The 21169-nt window shown below is 44.3% G+C and overlaps 1 protein-coding gene across 2 annotated transcripts in view; it reads left to right on the top strand.

Moving 5' to 3' along the window:
• The window catches only part of MEGF11 (multiple EGF like domains 11), a 530131-nt gene that overhangs the window by 419407 nt on the left and 89555 nt on the right, over positions 1–21169 (top strand). For both annotated transcript variants that reach the window (XM_087972942.1, XM_087972943.1), the window contains exons 12-14: positions 4458–4578; positions 5114–5277; positions 8987–9089. In XM_087972942.1, coding sequence (XP_087829068.1) covers positions 4458–4578; positions 5114–5277; positions 8987–9089 — 388 coding nt within the window. The remainder of the gene's footprint in view (positions 1–4457; positions 4579–5113; positions 5278–8986; positions 9090–21169) is intronic.

The raw sequence follows: 21169 nt of genomic DNA, 5'->3' as shown, positions 1-21169 counted from the left end.
CCTTACTACCTTCTAGCACTGATGATGTTGCCTTGTCTGGTAATGAAATGTCTGCAAGAAAACAACCAAGCTCAGAGAATGCCAAGGACCCCACAATCATCTTCCTCCTCCTCCTCTACTTCACAAACCTCATTCCCTTCTAGTACTGATGATATTGCCTTGACTGCTAATGAAACATCTGCAACAAAACAATCAAGCTCAGAGAGCACCAAGGACTTCACAATCCTCTTCTTCTTCCTCCTCCTCCTCTTCCTCCTCCTCCTCCTCCTCCTCTTTGCAAACCTCACTGCCTTCTAGCACTGATCTGCTAATTGCTTGTCTGCTAATGAAATGTCTGCAAGAAAGCCGCCAAGCTCAGACAGCACCATAGACCTAACAGTTCAGTCCTAACCTACAGATGTTCTCCTCTATCCACACCTTCTCTAGCAGGCCATTCCCCGTGCAATGGTGATGGTATGATGGTTGAAATAGCATCACGTTGTGGTGACACGAGCTTCACCCCATTAGTACTCCTGGTAAGCTGTATCTTATTTTTCCAGTTGCAAAGACAAGTTTTCGATGTCATGGAAAACACCAAGGAGATTGCAACAAAAGGCTTACAGGCTTTGTGTTTGCACCATTTCTGGGTGGTTCTGCCAGGCCACTTTTGGGTTGACTAATGTGACGCTACAAAATCTGGGCACTTGTTTGTTGGGGAGGCCCTGGAATGCAGCCTCAGCTTGGCTTCTGCATGGTCACATTTGTGGCTTCCTTGGGAGAAATGTGCACAACACACAACAGCTACTCAATAGTTGGGACGGTTAAACTCTTGATAAAATTTCCTCCCTCCCTTCCTTTTATCCTTCCAACCTATCTACTTACCTACACAAAAACCTAGGGGTTGGCCTAAGTAGCCTAGATGGAGGGATACAAGCAATGGGGTATCCTAAAGTTTTGCTTTAGGCCAAGGACTCTTCAATATCTTCATAAACAATTTAAGTGAAGGGATGGAAGAGGAACCCATCAAATTTGCAGAACAATACCAAGCTCGTAGGAATAGCCAACACCCAAGAGATGGATCTTGATAGATTCAAACACTGGTCCCTATCTAACAAATGAAATTCAGTGGGGAGAAAAGTAAGGTTTTACATTTAGGCATGGAAAAAAACAAGTGTGTAGGTCAGATTAGGTTAAACCTGGCTCAATAACAGTAACTGCAAGAGGGATCTCAGGGTCCTAGTGGGCAATCACTTAAATATGAGCCAACAGTGTGCTGCAGCCACCAAAACAGCGAATGCAATCCTAGGCTGCATTAACAGAGGGATAGCATCAAGATCATATGAAGTGTCGGTACTGTTTTATAAGCCTTGGTAAGACAACATCAAGAATACTGTATCCAGTTTTGGTTGTACGGTGTAAAAAAGATGTTGAGGCTCTTGGAAAGAGTGCAGAGAAGAGCAACAAAGATGATTTAGATGGAGGCTAAAACATATAAAGAACGGTTGCAGGAACTGGGCATGGCTAGACTACTGAAGGGACGTGATGGCTCAAAAGCTTGTCGATCAGAAAGGTTAGCAATTTGGCAGTTTGAATCCCTAGCACCGCATGTAAGAGAGTGAGCTCCTGTTACTTGTCCCAGCTTCTGCCAATCTAGCAGTTGTATTTTTATACAAACCTACCATTTGTGTTTTTGTGGCTTGGAAGTTTTGTGGCTTGGAGAACTGTCAGTTATGAAGCAGGGCTGATCTTTAAATACGCAGCTGTTTTGCTTCTGGTAAAAGAATGAAGTGGGTGAATGTTAAACGCAAGATTCCTTTTGTATCTTGGCCCTGCTATCCCGATGGGAGAAGTTTCAGTGCATGCACAGAGTGTATTTATCTCTGGGGAAGAAGCTGCTGAACTGTAGCTGTTTGATTAAAATATTTAAAATAGTTAAGTGTCCAGTTCTGGTCAACACAACACACAAAAAAAGATGCTAAGACCCTAGAAAGTGTGCAGAGAAGAGCAAGAAAGATGATTAGGAGGCTGCAGGCTAAAACGTAAGTTGCAGGAATTGGCTATGGTGGTTCAGTGGCTAAGACGCTGAGCTTGTAGATCAGAAAGGTCGGCAGGTTGGCGGTTCGAATCCCTAGCACTACATAACGGAGTGAGCTCCCGTTCCTTGTCCCAGCTTCTGCCAACCTAGCAGTTTGAAACCATGTAAAAAATGCAAGTAGAAAACCTTTGGTGGGAAGGTAAGAGAATTACGTGCACCTTCGGTGTTTAGTCCTGCCGGCCACATGACCACGGAGACGTCTTTGGACAGTGCTGGCTCTTCGGCTTTGAAACGGAGATGAGCACCGCCCCCTAGAGCCGGAAACGACTGGCACGTATGCGCCAGGGGAACCTTTACCTATAGTGAGAAGAAGGACTAGATGGGACACGATAGCAGTCTTCCAGTATTTGAGGGGCTGCCACAGAGAAGAGGGGATCAACCTATGCTCCAAAGCATCTGAAGGCAGGAAAAGAAGCAATGGATGGAAACTAATCAAGGAGAGGAACAGCCTAGAACTAAGGAGAAATTTCCTAATAGTAAGAACAATTAATTAATGGAACCATTTGCCTTCAGTAGTTGTGGGTGCCCCATCACTGGAGGCTTTTAAGGAGAGACTGGAAAGCCACTTGTCTAGAATAGTATGGGGTCTCCTGCTTGAGCAGGGGGGGTTGGACTAGACGACCTCCAAGGTCCCTTCCAACTCTGTTATGTTGTTATTCTGTTACGAGAAAACCCTCACATTCTATGTTCATTTCATTGAGCAATTCAGGGAGAAAGTGAGTAATTATCCCGTTGTAAGTCTTATCTTTCCTGTAATGTTGAATTCTTCCGTTTCAGAGTCAGTAACACATTATTCTGACTTCTATTTATTTTTCCTTCTTTAGATGACATTTAATTGGGGACTGCTCTTATCTGAACAGGTGCTCGAGAAATATTTGGGCAAATAATTAAACAAGCCTTTTAATGCTAAAATGTCTTGCAACTATTTTATTTTATTTCTAGCTATGGACTACCAACCATCCTTTAGACCAGATTAGCATTATGTCCCAACAGTATTGCACAGCAGACTTTGGGATATTTTTGTTTGTTTGTTTGTTTACTATATTAATTAAACTGATTGGCCGCCCATCTTACCACAGGGTAACTCTGGGCAGCTTACAATATTAAAAATATAAAACTATATAAATAGAATTCTTCTTCTTCTGTGCCCAGATCAAACTTTAAACTGCCAGAAAGAAGCAACAAATAAGTTGTTATTGGTACATATTTCTGGTAGTAGCCGACATACCAGTGTCTCTCCCTATTTACACAGCATATTGTTATCTGCTAACAGCCTCCACTTCAGCATATTGGTTTTACACTTAGGTGCTACAACTCTCAACTTATCCAGGGTCCTCCAAGTAGTATAAGGGAGGTCAAATCAGGATGATACCTGAAAGTTATAGTAAAGAAAAAACGTATTTAATCATTCATATATTAATTGCAGCTAGAATAGTATTTTCTCAAAATTGGAAAAGTGAAAAGGTTCCAATCGAAGAGAACTTGATCAGGAAAATATTAGAATGTGCAGAAATGAACAGATTAATGCTGGCAATTAAAGAAAAAGAACAAATTGAATATTGTATGATATGGGAATTATTTCGTCAATGGTTAAATAAAAATGGAAGTTAGAAATTAAATATAAGAATATAGAGGAGAAGGAGTTAAGAAGGGGGTGGTTATAACAATAAGAAATATCATGCGTAGTAAGTTAAAATAAGAATGTAATTATTGTTGTTATGGTAAGTAATTTGTATTAATTAGAAACATTATCGCACAAGATATTTGTACCCAGACGACACACTGTTTAAATGAAAGATGGAATGTTTGTAAAATAAAATGAAATATTTTTTTTTTAAAGGGAGGTTAGATCCTTCGGCCATATCCTCTTTTAATATTATTCCTTATATGATGTTGTTCCTTAAATAAATAATATATGACAAAGATACTTCTTTTTACGACCCTGTAATTCCTTAATTTGGGGTACAGTCAGGGTGACTGAATGGAGCTGAGCGTTTACTGGCCGGATGCCCTTCCCGAGGCCTATGCAGAGTTCACAGCAGATTTTTTTTTTCTTTGTGCCCTGAGAGAGAAACATCTGTCGCTTTTAGGATTGAACTCTCAACCTTCTGAGTGGGAGGTGAGCATCTTCACTTCTAGGCCATCATTCCACTCTACAGAGATACTATATACTTACAAAGATATAACTCTGCAAAGTACATTTGGGGATTTGGGCTTCCCAGCTCTTGCTGAAGGACAATTCCCAGCATCAGCCACCCATCACTGATCAGGCTGTCCGGGCTTTGACTGATGGGAGTTGTAAATCAGTAACAGATGAATCGCAATCCGTTTCCCCGGGATCCAAATTTCAAACACTCAGACTAGATCTGTTTTGTTTTTTCAGGGAGAGATCTGCTCGGTTACGTGCCCTCCCGGGAGCTATGGAATCAATTGCTCTTTGGTCTGCAACTGCAAAAATGATGGCATGTGTTCCCCGGGAGATGGCTCCTGCTTCTGCAGAGAAGGTACAATTTCCAGTTTCAACCGCTATTGTGCACTGGTGTCCATCATGCTTTCACTCAGAATGGTCCGGGTCTGTTGTAGTTTGCCGGCAGCCTGCGCAGACGGCAGCGGAATCGGACAGTGGGGAAGAACAGAGGCTGGTCCGGGAGTCTGGGGAGGACTCGGATGAGGGTCCTGCATCTGATGCAGAGATGGGGCCAGGACCATCTGGGAGTGGGGTGCTGACTCCGGAGCCTTCGGAGTCTGGCAGCAGCAAGGCAGAGGACCCAGGGGAGCCTGTTCCCAGGGCGTGTGTGCACAGAGCTGCTAGAAGGCTTTAGGGGCATAATACCCCTAAAGTAAGATATCTGACCATCCACTTATTGACAGTGGCATGGATTTCATTAGCACAATATTGGAAGAATCCAAGTGTACCACTAATACTGTAATCCACACATCTTGTTACTCCCCTCAAAAATGTATTTATTTTCAAAGAGAGAGGGCACACAGCCATGGTTAATAGTTTACCTAATGTTCTTTGTCTCTTTGATTTTACAGGCTGGCAGGGAACCGACTGTTCCATTCCATGCCCGAGCAACACGTGGGGTCTGAATTGCAACCAGACATGTTATTGTGCCAATGGAGCTGCCTGTGACCCTGTGGATGGATCTTGCCTTTGTGGTCCTGGGTGGCAAGGAGAAATCTGTGACCAGCCCTGCCCTGTAAGTCTTCCTTGAGTTGGAGAGATTTGCTGTTTTCATGGGAAATCCTGTTGTGGCCTGCTGGAGCTGGCAGCAGAGTCAGACAGTGAGGAGGTTGGGGAGGAACATGGGCCAGTCCTGGAGACTGAGGAAGGCTCAGATGAGGGCTCTGCATCAGAGGCAGAGTTGGGGCCAGGGCAGCTGGCAGTCATCAGCTGCCTTCGGGCTCGGACAGCAGTGAGGCAGGGGAGCTTCTGGAACCGATTCCCAGCGTGTGCATGCGCAGAGCTGCCAAAAGAAAAGAACAATTACGAACTAAGGGTCGACATGGGAGTAAAGCCACAGGTGGCCCCTCCATAGGGATTAAAAGGGGAGCAAAAGGGGAGGGAGCTTTTGCAGGAAACAATTCCGTCATTGCAGCCGTGTGAAAATCTGTCTGTGCATCTCAGAGACTCTGTGCCGAGTCCTTCCTTGTCAGCACTGCGTTTGGAAATATTTACTTGGCAGCTCTCCAGGCTAGATGAGGGCTGTGCTCCTAATTACACCCTTGAAAGACCGTTTGCCAGGCCTTTGGCTGAATGTGAATGGAAGAAATTCACCTTCGTTTAATAAAAGGGGTTTTGCCAGGGCAAAGAGTTGGCTTAGTGCTTTTTGGGGACGCCGAGGTCAAAACAAATCCAGGCTTAGATCAGGGAGATAAATGTAATGTTTTCACTACATGTATTTTGAAATCAGTCCGAATAACAGAGTTATTCGAGGGACCTTGAAGGTCTTCTAGCCCTATCCACTGCTGTTCTTTAACCACTGTAATTCAAGAATCTAGTGTGAAAAGGGAAACTCAAAAGAAGCTACAAAAGTGCCTAGGCTAGGTGAGAACTCCAGCGATCGAGGACCAAGTAGCTGATGATTGTCCCATCTTTAAAGTTGGCGAGAGTGAATGGTGTTCAGGTTCTCTCCAACGTTGGTGGGAAGAAGGATCAATCCACTGAACGAACGAACAGAACCACTGAGTTGGAAGGGATCTTAGAGGTCTTCTAGTCCAACTGGTGGGCCGCTAGAAAATTTTGGTGGGCCTCAGAGAAATCTCACCCTCAGAGCCCCCCCCCCCGAGCAATTAATCCAGGCTGCACAGGAACACAAGGCTGCGCCACCCACATTGCCCGCGGGAACCCTCCCCTCCCACTCACTCCTTACCCGGCAAACTTGCCTGCTAAATTGCTATTTTTCCTTTTTCTGACCATCATCTGTTCTGCTGTGCCGGGAGATTTAGATTAGCTAGGAAGCAGGAAATGGTTGGATTTCTTGCTTTCTAGCTAGTCTTTAGATCTTTGGCTCTGCTTTTAAGCACAGCCGAACCTCCCTTAGGACGGAAGGTTCTATTATTCAGTGCAGACTCACTGCAAGCAAATTTTATGCGACTGAGATAGCCGATGGCAGATAAATAGATCACTGAATGATCCAAAATGCCCCAAAAGGTTGGTGACCCCTGTTCTAGTCCAATCCCCTGCTCAAGCAGGAGAGACCCTTTACCATTTCAGATAAAAGTTGTCTTCTTAAAAACCTTCAATGCTGGACCACCCACAACTTCTGGAGCAAGCTGTACCACTATTTTATTGTTCTAACTGTCAGGAAATTCTTCCTTGGTTCTAGATTGCTTTTCTCCTGAGTTTAGTTTCCATCCATTTTGTTCTTGTCTTGCCTTCTGGTGCTTTGGAAAGTAGTCTGACTCCCTCTTCTCTGTGGCAGCCCCTGAAATATTGGAACACTAATGTGTAGACTCCAGGGAGCTATTATCACAGGTGGCTTTGACCGATTAGATATGCATGCATGCCTGTATGTATGTATGTGCTTATTTATTAAATTTGTTTGTCGCCCATCTCGCAGCAGTGACTGTGGGCAGCTTACAATCACTAAAAGCAATTAAACAATAGAGACACATATATCCAACTGTAATAAAAATGCAAAATGCAGTTTCTGACTAAAAGATAGGGAGGGGAGGAGTAGGATGAGCCAGAGGGGGGGAGGAGGGATCTGCCATTGGTCCATCAACAACCCCCCCCCCCGTGTGAAACTCCCCCGTTGGGACCCCAAGCCAGCTGGCAGAGTCTTAATTAAGATCTTAATTAAATTAAGATCTTAATTTGTTTTGGGTCTTTTTTTGGTTCCAAGTTAGCTAAACTGGTAACAACCACCACTTCTTGTACGACAGAATTGTGCCAATTAGCTCCAGACAGATTAAGCAAAGAAACCAGCCATCAAGATTTTCTGGGATTCAGGCAGAAACATTACACCTGATTTAAACATGTACGTTTAAATCTGCAACTGTAATTGCAGGTAGTCCTCAAATTGCAATAGTTCACTTAGTGACCATTCAAAGTTTTGACAGTATACTGCAAAAAAGTGACTGATGACCATTTTTTCACACTTGTGACCATTGCAGCATCCCCATGGTCACGGGATTTACATTCAGATGCTTGGCAATTGACTCACATTTATGACGGTTTGCAGAGTCCTGGGGTCATGTCATCCCCTTTTGTGACATTCTGACATAAAAGATTCACTTAACAATGCTGTTACAGTTGAACAACTGCAGTGATCCACTTAACAAATGTGGCAAGAGATGTCATAAAATGGGACAAACTCACTGAACAAATTTCTCACTTAGCAACATAAATTTTGGACTCAATTATGGTTGTAAGTTGAGGAATAAGTGGAGGAATGTACGAGATTGGACTGCCATTTGTCAGAAATGATGTAGGGTTTCCTGCTTGGGTGGGGGGGGTGGACTAATGACCTTCAAGATCCTTTCCAACTCTGTTAATCTGTTAGAGCAGTGATCCCCAACCTTTTTGACGCCGCGGCCCGGTACCGGCATCAGCTGGGCGCCGCGGCCCGGTACCGGCATCAACTGGGCGCCGCCATCTTTTTTTGACGAAAAAGTGCTTCCGGTGACCTCACCGGAAGCACTTTTTCGTCAAAAAAGATGGCGCCAGCGCTTCCGGTGAGCTTTTTCGGGTAGAAATGGCTTTCTACCCGGAAAAGCTCACCGGAAGCGCTAGCGCCGCCATCTTTTTTTGATGAAAAAGTGCTTCCGGTGAGCTTTCTACCCGGAAAAGCTCACCAGAAGCACTTTTTTACCAAAAAAGATGGCGGCGCCCAGCAACCTGCGGCCCGGTAAGACTTGTTCCGCGGACCGGTACCGGTCCGCGGACCGGCGGTTGGGGATCCCTGTGTTAGAGTACCTGTATATGTTGTATATCTGAGACGCTGTGGCTCAGTGACTAAGATGCTGAGCTTTTCGATCAGAAAGGTCGGCAGTTCGGTGGTTCGAATCCCTAGCGCCACGTAACAGAGTGAGCTCCAGTTACTTGTCCCAGCTTCTGCCAACCTAGCAGTTCAAAAGCACGTAGAAAAGATGCAAGTAGGAAAATAGGGACCCCTTTGGTGGGAAGGGAACAGCGTCCCGTGCACCTTCTGCATTTAGTCATGCCGGCCACATGACCACGGAGACGTCTTCAGACAGCGCTGGCTCTTCGGCTTTGTAACAGAGATTAGCACCGCCCTCTAGAGCCAGAAACAATTAGCATGGATGTGCGAGGGGAACCTTTACCTTTATCTTTATATGTTGTATAGTTGGAATAACTTTGTCTCGGTAGATTCCTGCATCCACCTATCCTCATTTGTTCTTCTTTTTCTTCTTCTTCTTCTTTTTTTCGTTGGTTAATGGAAGGATGGGACGTACGGCCTGAACTGCAGCGAACGTTGTGATTGTGACCACGCCGATGGCTGTGATCCTTTGACTGGCTATTGCTGCTGCCTTGCTGGCTGGACAGGTAACATGGCATGCAATCAAATGTTTCACTTTGGAGCTCAGTTAGATGCTGCCATTTCTTCATCCTTTGCTTTAAATTAGGAAATAGAAAATAGAAATAGAATTCTTTTATTGGCCAAGTGTGATTGGACACACAAGGAATGCTATAGAGCATTGCACATCAGAACAACTAGACACAAGGACAGTTTTTCCCCCAACGCCATCACTCTGCTAAACAACTCATTCCCTCAACAATGTTTACAAAGTTTGCATTACTATTCCTATTAACCTTCTCATCACTCCTTATCGCCCATCCCCTCCCATTTGTGACTGGATGACTGTAACTTTGTCGCTTGTATCCTAATGATTTATATTGACTGTTTCCTAGTATGATTTGATTGCTTATTGTACTCTATGACTATTATTAAGTGTTGTACCTGATGATTCTTGACTCTTGACGAATGTATCTTTTCTTTTATGTACCCTGAGAGCATTTGCACCAAGACAAATTCCTTGTGTGCCCAATCACACTTGGCCAATATTCTATTCTATTCTATTTTTACAAACAAACTTTGTTTCCTCAGCATGGAGAAGTATTCAAGCTTACATTTCCTATTTCCTTCCCTCTGCAGTGGTGCAGCACGAGCAGCTCATGATATTGTTCAACAAATATTTACTTTGATTCTAAAATTCGCCCACCTGTGTGTGGGGGTTTGTTTTTTTGGGAGGAGGGGGGATAAATCAAATAACTTAAAAGGCAGATGCAAATGGTTTCTCATTTAGCTTTCCCTGTTTGCAAAGTTTTACAATCAAAGAACTTTTCTGGTTTGTGGTTGCTAATCACGTGGATTAAAAAAAAATCAGAGTTGGATGTTTGATTTTAGTATTTGCTGTTTGAACTTGAGGGCTAGGTCCTCCTGTCCATTTTATCAATTAGAGCCTCATAAATTTTGAGGCATGGATTTCTCGGAGGGAAAAAGTGGAAGGCATTTGAAATGGTCCCGAATTTCAAAACTAATTAGACATGGCCTAGAAAAGATCAAAAAAAGTCCTGGAGTGTGGAGGCCCATGCTTGTGGGATGAGGACAATTTGGGTCTTCTCTGATCGAAGTGGCTAATGAAAATCTGATCTTAAAAAAAGTTATTCTGTATGTTCATTTTCACACGTGGGACTTCCATTGATGTCAGTTCTGCTCCGCAGATAAAGAGAAATAACTGCACGGTTTGAAAAGCAGGTTCTCAAGATGTTGTTCATTTTTAAAAAAAAGCCCTCGGAGGGGAAATAATATGAATGAAGTGAGCAGGGAATAAAAAGAAAGAAAGAAGGCCTGAAGGAGAGTTGTGGGCTTGTGTCTCATACGCTATTTCCATGTTCGGCTTTTCAGTGAAGTCCACCACATCCCTCCCTATTGTTGAGCCAAGTCACAAGAGATTGTAATCACATCTGTGGCAGTGGTGGGATTCAAATTTTTTTTTACTACCATTTCTGTAGGCGTGGCTTGGTGGGCATGGTGTTGTTTGGTGGGCGTGGCTTGGGGGGGCGTGGCAGGGGAAGGATACTGCAAAATCCCCCTTCCCTCCCCACCCCACTAACCTGCTTTCCAGCTCCGTTCTCCTGTGTAGGGCAACCAAAAAAGACCCAGCCAATCAGCTGGGACTCAATGGGAGGCAGAGAAGAGATGGGGTTGGCGGGCCAGTCAGAGGTGGGATTTCCCAGTTCTTCAAAACTACTCAAAATTTCTGCTACCGGTTCTCCAGAACTGGTCAGAACCGGCTGAAGACCAGCTCTGATCTGTGGGCAGAGGCGAGGATTGGTAGCTAGTTTACACAATACCAAAACTAATTTAATTTTTTGAATTTTTTATTTAATTTTTCATTTAATTATTTTATTTTAATTAAATAAAAAATTATTTTTTTATTTAATTAAAATTAATTTTTAATTTAAAAACTTAAGCTAGTTGAGTTTTTAACCGCACCAACATGCCTACCGTCCCTGTCCTAATGTTCCTTTTTATTCGTACCCATTTCATATATTCATAATCACGTTTATACTTATACCTGTTATCTAATTCTTGCATGACAAATAAAATAAATAAATAAACATGCTTCATGTAAGCCAGGAGTGTCAAACTCATTTTCATTGAGGGCCGCATCAGGGTTGTAGCTGACTTCAGGGGGGGCGGGTGCGCATGGCCGACTGGGTGGGTGTGGCCAGCTGAGTGGGTGTGGCCAATTGAGTGGGTGTGGCCATCTTGACGCCATTCCCCAAACTGCTGGCATGTTTCCTCTTCGCATTGGGTAGATCGAGCCGAAGCTACACTGGCCCGATCTTTCCTCTTTGCATTGGGTAGACCAGGACGACCCCATGGGCTGGATCCAACCACATTGCAGGCCTTGAATTGGACACCCTTGATGTAAGGACTGAGTAAACCCAATTTGGAGGGTTGGAAAAGATGTCGGACAATCGGGTAACAGATGGTTGCATTGAGCAACCCAGTGAAGCACACATTAAAAAAACCCTCCAAATTCCAGTTAAACTGAATTAAGGATAGTAAGTTTATGGTGCATTGGTTTGGACCAGAGGTGGTATTCAGCAGGTTCTGACCAGTTCTGGAGAACCCGTAGCAGAAATTTGGAGTAGTTCGGAGAACTGGCAAGTATCACCTCTGACTAGCCCCGCCCCCTTCTATTCTCCGCCTCCCATTGAGTCCCAGCTGATCGGCTGGGTTTTCTTTTGTTGCCCTGAACAGGAGAACGGAGCTGGAAAGCAGGTTAGTGGGGTGGGGAGGGAAGGGGGATTTTGCAGTATCCTTCCCCTGCCACACCCACTAAGTCATGCCCACCAAGCCAAGCCCACAGAACTGGTGGTAAAAAAAAAAATTTGAATACCACCACTTTAAGCATGATATGGCTTGTGTAAATCAAGCCAATGTGTGGCTTCAGGGATATCCGCGGGGAGGTGTGGTGAAAAAAAGTCTAGCTGAACTTCTTCAGCCCTTTGTCCAGTAGCTTTTCCTCTAACCTACCCAGACGGAGCTTCAATCATGGCTGTGAAGTTGAAAAAGATGCTCCGTGATTGGATGAGGGGAGATGCTCGTCTGTCACAAGAGCATACAAAACATTTGCTAGACCAATACTCGAATACAGTTCATCAGTCTGGAACCCACATTACGTATCTAATATTAGCACAATTGAGAAAGTCCAGAAATATTTCACAAGAAGAGTTCTCCACTCCTCTACTCGTTGTAGAATACCTTATGCCACCAGACTTGAAATTCTAGAACTAGAAAACCTTGAATTACGCCGTCTTCGGTCTGATTTAAGCATGGTATATAAAATCATACATTGCAATGTCCTACCTGTCAATGAATACTTCAGCTTTAACCATAACAACACAAGAGCACACAACAGATACAAACTCAAAGTAAACCGCACCAAACTTGATTGCAGGAAATACGACTTCAGCAATAGAGTGGTCAATGTCTGGAATACTCTACCCGACTCTGTAGTTTCTTCCCCAAACCCCAAAAACTTTAACCTTAGACTGTCTACTATTGACCTCACCCCTTTCCTAAGAGGTCTGTAGGGGGCGTGCATAAGCGCACCAACGTGTCTACCATCCCTGTCCTATTGTTTCTCTTATTCTTCTTTTATTTTTCTTATATGTACCCATTTCATGTATTCACAACTATGTATACACTTATACTTATTATCTTGTAAACAATTGGCAAATCAAATAAATAAATAAATAAAATAAAGATACGGCTGGCTTTGAGTGCTGAACGGGGACTGGCCCAAAGCGAGATATGTGCTGTCACTCAAACGCCAAAACAGCCTTCTCCTCCATTGCGGCCACATTATTAATAAGAGGAGATAAGAGGAGAACTTTCTGCTTTCCGTGACTCTGGGGAGCCCTCTTTGAATTTTGAGCGAAGCAGCGGCTTTGACAATCAGCGGGGGATTATTTTAACTAGGTTTCTGAGCAGAGTGTACCTGAGTGAATGGAAACGCTTTGTGGAAGAAATGAATTACAGGATGGAGCTATTGTTTTACTAATGCGGACTTCTTCTTCTCAGATGCTGTAGACCAGGGGTGTCCAACCTTGGCAACTTTAAGACTTGTGGACTTCAACTCCCAGAATTCCTCAGCCAGCTTTGCTGGCTGAGGAATTCTGGGAGTTGAAGTCCACAAGTCTTAAAGTTGCCAAGGTTGGACACCCCTGCTGTAGACATTGGCTATAGCCGGCATTGAGTTTCACTGAATTAATGTGAAATTGTTAGAGTTGGTTTTGCTGAAGAATTTGTGCAAAAAAAAATTTTTTATCAATATGAATGCTTAATGAACATTGCATTGTCTGGGTCATTTTGCTTATACAGTCCAACTGTGATGACCCAAAGGGGTGTGGCACAAAGGCAACACAGTCAGATAATCAGTAGGAGTCCCTTTATTAGCTCCGACTTTGCCCCCAATGTCCTGGTTACCTTTTGGGCTGAAGAAAAACTCTCCCAAGAACAGCCTTTGGCTGCAGAGAATCAAGTCCAAAACGTGGTCAACAAAAACTGTAACTGTAAGTCCAATCAAGGCAAAATGAGGTAATTAGTTCAGCAGGGAAAGAGAAGGAATTCCAGATGTGAAGAACACGGTTGGGAGGATGCCAGGAACACAGATAACCAAAGTACACACAAGATAAACTCACATTTGTTCCCAGCAGCTGCTGCACACAGTCTGCCTTTCTTATCAATGGTCTTCACAGCTGTGGCTAATGAAGGGAATCAGGGCCCTTTCCTCCCCCACAAGTCACGTAACCTATGTTGCTCTCTTCTCCATTTGTCCCTAGGATGAAGAGGGGGTGGGCCTGGGTCTTCCTCATAACTCCCTTGTTCTACTTCTTCCTTGCTCTGCCCAGCCAGACTTTGCCCTTCCCCAGTTTCCTCCACAGCCAACGGAGCCACACTCCCACTCCCAGTCAGCTGTTTGGCTTCCTCCTTGGATTCAGGCTCCGATAGGGGCATGACACCAATATTCATAATAATACTAATGCTAATAATAATAGTAATAATAATAGTATATTGTTTACTTATATATAATAATCTTTCATAATTTACTTGTACATAGTATTAATCTTTTATCTTTTAACTTCTACTTCTATTACCTAACCACCGATAAAACAAATTCCATGTATTCTTTCTTCCTTATCCTTTATTTTAGTGTCAATCTATCTATCTCTGCACAGTCTAGTATCTTTTTGGTTGTATTCTTGTGTGTAGGAGTATCCTCATTCTTCTAATATTGTGCAATTACAATTCTCGCCGCTGTCAACACATGTAATATTAAATACGTAAGATTTTGTGTAAGGTTCTGTAGGTAGTATAAGTCAGGCAGTGGTGGGATTGAAAAATTTTTACTCCCGGTTCTGTGGGCATGGCTTGGTGGACATGGCGTGGCTTGATGGGTTGGTGTGGCTTGGTGGGCATGGCTTGGTGGGCATCTCAGGAGAAGGTTACTGCAAAATCACATCCCCTCCCACCCCACTAACCTGCTTACCAGCTCCATTCTCCTGTGCAGGGCAACCAAAGAAGACCCAGCCGATCAGCTGGGACTTGGGAGGCAGAGAATAGATGGGGTTGGCGGGGCCAGTCAGAGGTGAGATTTGCTGATTCTCCGAACTACTCCAAATTTCCGCTACCAGTTCTCCAAAACCAGTCAGAACTGGCTGAATACCAACTCTGAATTCAGGGGTTCCCAACCCTCAGGCCATGGATGGTACTGGTCTGTGGCCTGTTAAAAACCAGGGTTCCAAGTCATATACCCATAGCAAACTAAACTCTGAGGCAGGTCAATTCCTCAAAGAATAATTTTATTGGATAACAATGGAACCTCGGGTTGTGACCGTAATCCATTCCAGGACTACGATTGCAACCCAATTTGGTCATGACCGGAAGGACAACCAACTGCGCACGCATGGACAAAAATTTGCAAGAAGTGCACATGCGCGGAAGGGGGAATCGGCATGGAAAGGGAATCTGCTGCACCAGGGTTTGTTCGCGATCCGATTTTTGAATCCTGACCCGATTAAAAAATTGGATGGATTTTTGGTCAGAACCCAATTTGGTCACGAACAGAAACATTTGCGACCCGAGGTTCCACTGTATCATATTGGCACAGTTCTGGTGAAAACTGACTCTGAAGGTTCCCACGGTTTTCATCTAATTAAAAGTAAAAGTTTATCCCTTTCCCAAAACACTCAGTCACATGGTCCAATCAAGTTGCAGTCTGGTTGCCTGGTAACATCACTCCTCCTCTCTCAGACCAGGTGTGATAATATCCTTGGTTCTCAGGAGAAAGTATTTTGTTTTGGCTACAAAACCCCCAGCTACCTCTATTCCCTCCTCCCTATTCCCCAGCTCCAGTGTGGCAACACTGAAGCTACAAAATGGCTTCCGTCAGGGTTGACACCGGGCTGTGCAAGTGAGAGAAGCTTCAGCTGTGCATGCACGGGATCCAGGTAGCATGTGAAACCATGCCCTCTTGGTCTGTGGAAATTTCCTTTATCATGGGACTGGTCCTTGGTGCCCAAAAGGTTGGGAGCTGCTGATATAAGGCAGTGATGGTTGAACCTTTCCAGCAATGAGTGCCCAAATCAGAACATGCACGCATGCCCATGCATGTGGGGGTGCCAGAGCACTGGAAAACTGAAGACCAACTGGCCGGTGTGCGCATACCTGCTTTTTGGCAGTTTGGGTCCATTTTCAGCCCATTTTTGAGCTGTTTTTGGCCTGAAAATGCCCCCAAAATGGTCTGTTTGGGGGGCATTTTTCAGGTCATTTTTGGTACATTTTCAGGCCGTGTTTTGGACCATTTTCAGGCCATTTTTCAGGCCAAAACAGCCCGAAAAAGGCCCCAAAATGCCCCAGAAAAAATGGCCCAGAAAGTGGCTTGTTTTTGGAGACCAGCTGGCTGGTGCACGTCCCATAGAGAGGGCTCTGTGTGTCACTTCTGGCATGCGTGCCACAGGTTTGCCATCACGGGTATAAGGCATCGGTTTCACCAAAGGCTCCTGGGCAGAGGCTGGAGAGAAGGCGTACCCCTAAAAGCATCAGTGTGCTATGGTGACGCCAGCTCCAGCCTTTTTTTCTGTGCAGGTGTCATGACAGCACTCGGACAAAGACAAGGGGTATGTCTTATATCGCAATGGCACAATGCTGCTTCTACCATTTTGGTGAAGGCAACGGGCTGAGCTTCTGCCTCTCTGAATTTCGTCTATTCTTTTTAGGGGAAATATTCTGCCTTTTTAAGTATATCGTAAAATATTTCATTTTCCTAGGAGGGGGCTGGGTTATAACTTCCAACAGAAGTCCACAAAGTCTTAAAGTTGCCAAGTTTGGAGAGCCCTTGTCCTAGGGGCATAATAAAAGAAGTCTAAAAATCCATCAGAATTTCCTTCTGCCTTTGCTTCTAACCTAAAGAAATCCAAGGTCAGTTATTCTGAGCCTTCCCCTCCCCCCACACACACACACTTCACCGTTTCCCGGACTGAGCTGGCATTTATTTTCTCGTAAGAGCTCCTGCATATCTTCGTCAAGTTATCTCCAGGATTCTGTCCACAGATCTCCGCTCTCTGAAACCCTTTGGGTCCTCGCACGGTTGTTGCCAAAAGATGGCTCAGCAAAAGCAACCCCGACACTTTGAAGATGCAACACGGAGTTATTAAGCATGCAAACATCCACAGCCTGCAGTGCAAAGCTTTGGCAGCCCGCTGAGCAGCCCTGAGCAAAGGCAGAGCCGCCGTTTCTATAGGCTTGGCCTACTCGATTTCAAAGACAAAGCAAAGAAGAAAGCAGACAAATGCAAAACCCAGCAGGAGATTAGAAAATTTTTGTTTTTTGACAGAGCTGCCTGAGTGACCTTCTTGTTATTTATCCCTTTCTGGTAGGTCAGCCTGCTGGCTAGCCTATCTTTAGGATACGGTCAGTGGATATCAACAATTTGCTTTACTGGTTCTCGACTAATTCTTCCCCTTGTTGCTACTCAGCCCCAGCCCATCTTGCCGGGATAGTTGTCTTGCAGGAGAAATTTCGGCAGTTCACACATATATGGGGGGGGGGGGCATCGCGCAGGTGTGGTAGTGAATGCCGTTTATGTACGTGGGAGGGTGCATTTTATTAACACAACACGAGCAGGGACTACATGTGGTCATTTAGTGACTATTCAAAGTTACAACGCCACTGAAAAAAAGTGATTTATGCCCATTTTTCACACTTATGCAACATCCCCATGGTCACGTGATCAAAATTAGGATGATTGGCAACTGGCTCGTATTTATGATGGCTGCAGTATTCCGGGATCACATGATCCCCTTTGATGTTCTTCTAATAAGCAAAGTCAAATGGGGAAACCACATTCATTTTACAATAGAGTTACTAACTCAACAAGTGCAGTGATTCACTTTACAATGGTGGCCAGAAAGGTCATAATACGGAGCAGAACTCTCAACAGCTCTCTTGCTTGGCAACAGAAGTGTCATGCCCCTGTTGGAGACTGACTCCAAGGAAGATGAGGAACAGCCAACAGGGAGTGGGAGCGTGGCTCTGGAGGGTGTGGAGGAAGCTGGGGAAGGGCAGAGGCCGGCTGGGTGGTCAGAGGAAGACCCAGGCCCACCCCCTCTTCATCCTAGGGCACGCACGGAGGAAAGGATAAGGGAGAAATGTGAATGGTGTGGTCTACATGGGAGGAAGGGGCCCTGATCCCCTTCATGGGCTGCAGCTGTGAGGACTGTTTAAAAGGACAAACTGCACATGGCCCAGTGCTGGAAGCAAAGTGTGAAATAATTCTAGTCTTTCAGTTTTTATATGAGTTCTGGCATCCTTCCCAGTGTGTGTATTTCGATATCTGTGGACATCTTCAAGCCCTTATCCTGCCTTGTCTCATTAATTGCTTCAGTGTGGTTTGTGTTGTTTTTTTTATTTATAATTAATAGTTTGAACGGCATTTCCTCCTTTTAGCAGCTGTTTGTGGGGGAGTTTTTTTGTCTCCAGTCAATGATATTTGGACCTTTGAAGCCAAGTTGAAGGTATTAAAGGAACTTCACCTGTTTTTGTGACTTTGTTGCTTTTGTATCCCACCCTGGGTCATCACAAGAAGTTTTGAATTCAGTTGTGGCGGTAAGTCAAGGACCACCAACTATAATTTAGGCAGTTGCCAGGACAATACTGACTTAAAGGCACCAGTATATAGAGATATTAGAGATAGAGAGAGCGATAGAGACAGAGATTGATTTCCAGAACCTGACATGAAAGAGAAATTAAGGCTAAGCTCTAAGCATCCAGTTCTGTATTTTATGCAGAGGAATTAGAACATTAGAACTGCCTTAAAATAGTTGTTTGTTTTTTACTGTCTCAGTAATTTAGACACTATAGGGACGTGGTGGCTCAGTGGCTAAGACATGAGCTTGTCGATCAGAAAGGTCAGCAGTTCGGTGGTTTGAATCCCTAGCGCCACATAACGGAGTGAGCTCCCATTACTTGTCCCAGCTTCTGCCAACCTGCAGTTCGAAAGCACGTAAAAATGCAAGTAGAAAAATAGGGACCCCTTTGCTGGGAAGGTAACAGCATTCCGTGCACCTTCGGCGTTGAGTCATGCCGGCCACATGACCAGGGAGACGTCTTCACACAGCGCTGGCTCTTCGGCTTTGTAACGGAGATGAGCACCGCCCCCTAGAGCCGGAAAATGACTAGCACGGATGTGTGAGGGGAACCTTTACCTTAATTGAGACACTGCTCAGGTGCCTGGCAAGCTGTATGGGGTCAACCTTACTCCAAGGCTGTTCCCAGTTTCTTGACTTCTTTTCTTTATCTAAAAATAATTCCAGTTTTCCAGCAAGAAAAGGAGGGGATCAGCTTGTTCTCAGGGGCACCTGAAGGCAAGACAGGTGGAGGGTCATTGGGGAGGGATCCAGCCTGGAACTTGGAGGGAGATTTCCTGATGGTGAGGTGTGTTGATTTTGCCTTCAGAAGCTGTGGGCGCTCTATCACTTGAGGTTTTCAAGAATAGATTATTAGACAACCATTTGACTGGGAATGTATAAGGTCTTCTGCCTTGAGCAGGGGCTGGACTAGTAGACCTCCAAGATCCCTCCCCACCTATGTTATTCTGTATTAATATAATCTACATGTGGCCCAGAGCCTTGCTCAAAATGACTGTTGAAGGACCTTTGGCCACAAAGCTTTGCGTTTACAACAGGTGATTAACTGAATAATCCCCCTGGGTTGGCTTCCCACTCCACACTGAACCATAAATCTTGGTTTACCAACCACAGTGTCTGGATTTGCACAATATAGCCAAAACCACACCACTGCATTATTTTAGAGTGCACTTTGTGAAAGAAGGCAAAGTGTTTCGGTGGGACCATTTCGTGTGTTCCTCGGTGAATAATCCAATGTTGATTAAGCTTGATGGGACTCCTCGCCATCATGGAGAGAAATTGCAGTTTGCTCAGCAGTTGGGAAAGAGGAATTAAGAAATGTTCATGCACCAATAAAGTAGCTCTGAGAAGCAGTGAGTTTAAATGCCTGCTTGCAGATCTACTGAGTGTGTGTTAGAGGAGCAAGTTTAACACACACTCATTTTACAGTCTGCTCTTAGAAATATGATTCATTTGAGTCAATTTTTTAAAAATCTGTTATAAATTTAGCCAAATTGGAGGTTTCATTGGGCATGTTTTCATAGACGAGCTTTTCAAGGCAGCTCAAGGGTGTCATGTTACTTTTTTAGACACATTAAAAGTGCTTCGTAGTGTATCTGTTGCAAAGCTAAGTACTTGGAGGAGCAAAGAGTTAGTTTTATGCCCTTCCTGGACTTACTGTGCAACACTGAACGCTCCACAAGAGAAGTGCATTTTTCTTCACTTCCTGGAATGACCATGCCATCAAGCCACACCACAAGAGCAGTGACATGGTTTCAAGAGCAGTGATTTAGTTTTTTCTGCATTTCCTGGAATTACCATGCAATACTGAACACTCCACAAGAGCAGTTTTGGAAGTACTAAAAAGAAAGAAACAATATTCTTTTGAAGAGGCTGGCATTTCTAAAAGTCTATCAAGGTCTTCAAAAGAAGGGATAGATACCAGTGGTGGACTTCAAAAACTTTTACTACCGGTTCTGTGGGCATGGCTTGATGGGTGTGGCCATGTGACTGGGTGGGCATGGCTTTTTTGCAGCCCCCACCCATTTTGGGGAGCTTCCTAGCCTCAGAGAAGCCTCGGGGGGGGGGGTTGCTCCCCTAAGGCTCCTCTGGGGCTCTGGAAGAAAAGGAACAGAGCATGGGAGGGGCGCACAGCACCCCTCCAAGCGACTGGGTGGGGGGGCATGGCTAGCCAGAACTTACTACCGATTCAGCGACCCATGCCAAATTCTTGCTACCGGTTCGCCCAATCCGGTGTAAACCGGCTGAATACCACCACTGATAGATACATCTCACCTTTTTATAATACTTCAATTTTATTCTCATTTGTTGGCCAAATCTGGCCCCAGGTTCTGCCTCGGTTTACCTTTTCCAATAAGTAACCGAGTCAGAAGATCATTTAAAAGCAACTTATTACAGATAAACTGGAGTCTCCCTATGAAGTGAAAAGGGGAAACCTGGAGAAATGGATTATATTTACTTTTATAGTTTAGCACAACAAAGAATTTCAAAGCAAAAGTTGATTGGGTTAGAAATAGTCATCTGTTCAGTTACCTCACAAGAATTACAGCATCCAATAATATGTGAGCAAAGCCATAGAAAAGAGCGTTGTATTCTGAGTAAAAGTAAAAGAAACATTTGCAAAGTAAAACATCAAAACAGGTATCGGTAAGAAGGTTATGGCAAATTATTAGCAATACAACTGAAAAAGCAAATAAAAAAAATGCAAGAAAACCCACATTAGTTAGCCAGTGCAACAGTACTACAAAAATCATGTTTCAAGTATTACAAAATCCATCGTGTGTGGCCCTCACTTCCCAACCTGTTTATTCTCCCTCAAGGGAGAAGGCACTAACCAGAATTCATTCTAGCTAACCTATCATAAAGCTACTGAAAATGAAATCTCCTGATTTGAGCCCATC

Source organism: Notechis scutatus, chromosome 11, assembly GCF_049901735.1.
Source record: "Notechis scutatus isolate UNSWTSFEM ecotype Mainland chromosome 11, rNotScu1.2, whole genome shotgun sequence".
NCBI classification, from domain to species: Eukaryota; Metazoa; Chordata; class Lepidosauria; order Squamata; family Elapidae; genus Notechis; species Notechis scutatus.
Note: the sequence above shows the minus strand (reverse complement) of the source record. Positions and strands in the feature narration are given on the sequence as shown.